The sequence below is a fragment of the Gymnoscopelus braueri genome (assembly GCF_963280865.1).
Source record: "Gymnoscopelus braueri genome assembly, chromosome: 17".
Classification (NCBI taxonomy): domain Eukaryota; kingdom Metazoa; phylum Chordata; class Actinopteri; order Myctophiformes; family Myctophidae; genus Gymnoscopelus; species Gymnoscopelus braueri.
The window spans coordinates 9144505-9149478 of NC_137617.1; the positions used below are offsets into that span (position 1 = coordinate 9144505).

Sequence of the window (4974 nt, forward strand, 5' to 3'; positions counted from 1 at the left end):
ATCCATCTATCTATCCTTCTGTCCATCCTGTCTGTCTTTCATTCATCCCATCCATCCATTCATTCATGTAACATCTGTCTGTCTATCCATCCATCCGTCCGTCCATCCCTTCATTCATGCAACATCCATCCATCCACCCCTCTCTTCCTGCTTCTGTCAATCCACCCATCCATCCATCCATCCATCCATCCATCCATCCATCCATCCATCCATCCATCTGTATGATGGAGGGGTCAGATCATGGATTTATATTGTAAGGTGGTGGAAGGGGTTTTGTGTAGTCTGTAGTAGTCTACTATTATGACCATTGACACACACACACACACACACACACACACACACACACACACACACACACACACACACACACACACACACACACACACACACACAGAACAGCAAAACCTTCAGTGTTGGTTGAACTATGAAATGGACCCTCAAGGTTCAGGGTTCGACTTGAACACTTGTGTTGTGAGAATAGCTGCCATTTTTGTCTCTCTTTCTCTTCTTTTTTTACTGCAATACTCAATTAGACAAAATCCTCAAATGTAGTGATGTTTGCGATGAAATAAATGCTCTCATTTGACATTATGATGACCTGTCATTTTTCCAACACACACAGGCTGTGATACAACTGGTCCTTGTGCTGTTGAGGAAGATAACTGGAGAGTTAACCCATTCAATCTGGGAGCGCATCTACAAATGTCTTCTAACAGGTTTGTGAAAAACCTATGTTTCTATATCAGTGGTGCTCAAACCTTTTCATGTCAAGGACCCCCAAAATGATATGTATTTGGCCACTGACCCCCATCTCAAAATATTTAGTTCTCAAAATATTTACTCCAAATATTTCTCAAAATATTTACCCCCACGAAGCAAAGATTTGAGTTACAAATGTTCGCTTTAAGAAATATATACAATTCAAAGATTTGCACAAATGTTCAAGATTTTGCAAAAAAAAGCAGATCTACAAGCTCATAGCGCGGCACTCGGTGCCGCGCTATGAGCTTGTATATCCGCTATTTTTGAATAGCCGAAGTATAAAATAATGGTTAAAGTGGTTACACAGATGCGTTCCTAGTTTGAATGGGTTAAACCCCTGTATAACTGGACTTTGAGCACTTTTTTCCGGCTACTCCAAAATATCTTCGCCAAAAATATCCGATCTACAAGCTCACGATGTATCGCGTTGCGACGCTTTGTGAGCTTGTAGATCTGCTATTTTTGGCTATAATGTTCCCCCCAGAATATGGACGCTGCAGGCTCGAAGTGGTTAAGGTATAGGAACTATTCGTTGAGGTTATAGTGATAAAGAGTGTGTGTGTGTGTGTGTGTCATCGGGATTACAAAGTGAGCAGCTCCCATCACAGATGGTCGGTTGAAAAAGTATTATGTGTATTATTATAATCTCTAGATTTAATATAATTATTCAACGGGCAATCAACCACAATTAGCACCAAATAAACAGCTGTGGAGATTCCCCCTCGTTGGACAGGGTTATCAGTAGTCTCGACGTGTGTTTCATAATAAGCACTCTGAACGCGACACGCGAATAATTTGAATGTTGCGCATTTGCTCGACGCACAGAATGTGAACCTAACACACACACACACACACACACACACACACACACACACACACACACACACACACACACACACACACACACACACACACACACACACACACACACACACACAGGGTTTCCTTAACGGTGGTTCCAAATGGACCCTAACAGGTCTGTAACTCTGAGAGTGTACAAATGGAACCAAATGGACCCTCACGGGTCCATTTGGTTCCATTTGTACACTCTCAGAGTTATGGTGGTCCTTGAAATTAAAACGTTTGAGAACCACTGGTAATTAATTGTATAGCAGACGTGAAGCCCACATACCAGCTCTGACAGTGTGATTTTAAAAAAACAGTTCCTGAAACGGTTCCAAATGTGATAGAACCGAATTCGGTTGTTCAATGTTGGATCCGGATCCCTACCCTACACACACACACACACACACACACACACACACACACACACACACACACACACACACACACACACACACACACACACACACACACACTTCTTACCTTCTGCGTCCATCCTTCCAACTTCTAAGCCCCCTTCATGAAACAAAATGAAACCAAAACAAACAACAACAAAAAATGAACCGTCCTTCCTCAGACCAGCGTGCTCCTCTTCTCCCGCTCTCTGTCGCGGCTCAGGTCGGGCGCGTGGGGCTCGGCGGCGTTGTGGTGGGGCTCGTAGCCCCGCCGCGGCGAGGCCGGCGAGTTGGGCATGGTCACCAGGCGGATGGGCGACTGGTCGGCGGGTTCCCCGCCGGGCCCCTTGGAAGTGGCGGCGGCGGCGGCCGCTGCCGTCGCCGCGGAGACGCTGGCGACGGTGTCGGGGGCGTAGATCTTGGTGGGGTCCTTGCCGCGGCAGTCGTACAGGATGCAGGAGATGAGGAAGATCAGGAGGAGGGTGACGTAGCTGGCCACCAGGATGCACAGGTTGAGGGTCACGGGGTCGATCTCGTTGTTGAAGCCCAACTCCAAGAGCCCCATGGTGAGGCCGGACTCATAGCTCAACACGGCACACTAACTGGAGGGGTGGAGGGGACGGATGAAAGGATGGGGAGGATCGGGGACACCAGTAACCGAGTGGTTATTAAGGCGCGTACCACATAGGGTCTGATGCCTGACCGGCGGAGTCCTGATGGGTTCGATTCCGGGGCCCGACGGACCTTTTGCTGCGTGTCACTCCCCGGCTCTCTCTCTCTCTCCCTGGTTCAAAACAGAAAAAGTTCCGAAAATATCAACAACCAAAAAAACTAAGGATGGGAGGATGCTGGAGTCAGAGATGATGGGTGGAAAGAGGTTGGAGTTGGAGATGGAATGAGTTCTGAGCAAAAGGCAGGAAGATGAAGTCGGAGGAGAACACTGGAGAGAGATGTTAGAGATGAGAGATGAATGGAGATGAGAGAGAGAGAGAGAGGGATTATTGATGTCTGTTACGAGGATGAGAGGCAGACATCAGGAAGGAGAGGGAGACAGGCAGGCATGAAGTGACAGAGACGCACTGAGCGAGTGACAGCTGGAGAAAAGAGAAAGGTCAACAACAGAGAAAGGTACAGCGCGGCAGCTTGGCTGAGGTTGAGATCAATGAATGACAGAGAGAGAGAGAGAGAGAGAGAGAGAGAGAGAGAGAGAGGGAGAGAGAGATCAACAGAGACAAAGGGGATTGTGACAGCTACAGCGAGGGATAGAGGGATGAAACGGGAGATAAAGACAGGGCGAGAGAGAAAGGGATGAAGAGAGGTGGAGGGATGGACGGAGAGATGGGGGGGGGGGGGGGGTGGTTGGGGGTTGAAGTGACAGCAGGCCAGGCTGGCTTTGTGTATGGTCTGTTAATCCACGCTGCTCCTCCAACCTTGACCGTCGGCAGCCAATGACTAAAGCTGCTTGTTTTTTTTAATAACCATAAACCACCATTTTAATTTTGCCAACATGCACATCATCCGGTGTTGGGGCCAGGTCAAATTATAGGCTGCAAGATGGAACCTTAAACCAGCTCAGTGGTCTTTTGGTTAAGTGTCCACCCTGAGATTGGTAGGTCGGGGTTCGATCCGCGGTCGGGTCATACCAAAGACTATAAAAATGGGACCCAATGCCTCCCTGCTTGGCACTCAGCATCAAGGGTTGTGTTGGGGGTAAGTCCCTGCGACATGTTAGTGTTATGTCCAGGGGGTGTACTTGTACATCAAGCTACCTCACACACTACAGAAACAGGAGATAGGCTCCTGCCCTATGGTCCACGTGGCTTTGCAAGGCTTACCACTACCACTACTAAGATAGGAGCTGGACGATGGGCGCGGACGTACCCACACACACACACTGTATGCGGGGATGCATACACATACTGTATGTGGGGATGCTCATAGCCTGGTAAACCATCTCGGTTGTGTGAATTCACATTATCACATTATACCCTGAGCGCAGACACTGACTGGCTCTTACACTTTTTGGTTTCTGCAAAACGCCCACCCAGTGCTTGGGTCCAGACCGGTCTGCAGAAGACACATAAATGGTAAATGGTGCATTTATATAGCTCTTTTATCCTAAGCGCTTTACATAGATTGTGCATTACATTCACCCATTCACACACACATTCACACACCGATGGCGGAGGAAACCATGCAAGGCACCAAGCTGCTCATCGGGAGCAATTAGGGGTTCAGTGTCTTGCTCAAGGACACTTCGACACTAACTCAAGGGCAATCCGGGATCGAACTGGGAACCAAAATGTGTTGTATGGCGCCACTTTCTATAGTTGTATACAGAGTTAAAAAATCACACCCTGTGTGAAGTGGGCGGTGTCTTGCTAGCTAATCACAATACTGAATGGAGTCAACCAATCATGTACAAAAAAATAAATACATTTATTGAAACACTCTTTATGATGGACGGAACCATAACTTGAAAAAAACAAATTTTTGGTTTTTTTCAAGTTATGGTTTCTTATATAGGGCTATGCACATGTGTCATGTGACACTGGCCAATCACAGTCCTGAATAGACTGTGATTGGCCAATCACAGCGCAGGATAATTGTACAAATTTCCTGGGCCCAGATCACAGCGCAAGATATTTGTACATTTTTCCAAATCTCACTTATAGGGGCGGTTTCACCGCCCAAAAATACAGTGCTAATACAATGATTCGGCATCCTAGTTGTATGCAGGTGCACTTTGCAAGCTCAATACGATATTGTAGTTGCAGAAACCTGTCTGAACAAGTCTGATTCATGTGCATTCAATATGTATGTCAGGCCAACCCTGTACGATTTGGACAATAAGAAAAAGATTTGTTTGTTCATTTGTGCCTAATCCATCAAGACAGATATTCAATTTGCAATGAAAATCTGCGTGTGTGCGTACGTGCGTGCGCGTGTCAGTCATGTACAGTACTTAGAATGG

General features: G+C 46.9%; 1 protein-coding gene across 1 annotated transcript; it reads right to left on the reverse strand.

Moving 5' to 3' along the window:
• Nucleotides 1-2178: 2178 nt before the first annotated feature.
• On the reverse strand, nucleotides 2179-2565 carry LOC308104927 (small integral membrane protein 36-like; the record flags this gene model as incomplete). The annotated part of the gene is made up of 1 exon (XM_080455567.1): nucleotides 2179-2565. One exon carries the CDS (start codon nucleotides 2563-2565, stop codon nucleotides 2179-2181), a length of 387 nt encoding a protein of 128 aa, XP_080311693.1.
• Between the last annotated feature and the right edge of the window lie 2409 nt (nucleotides 2566-4974).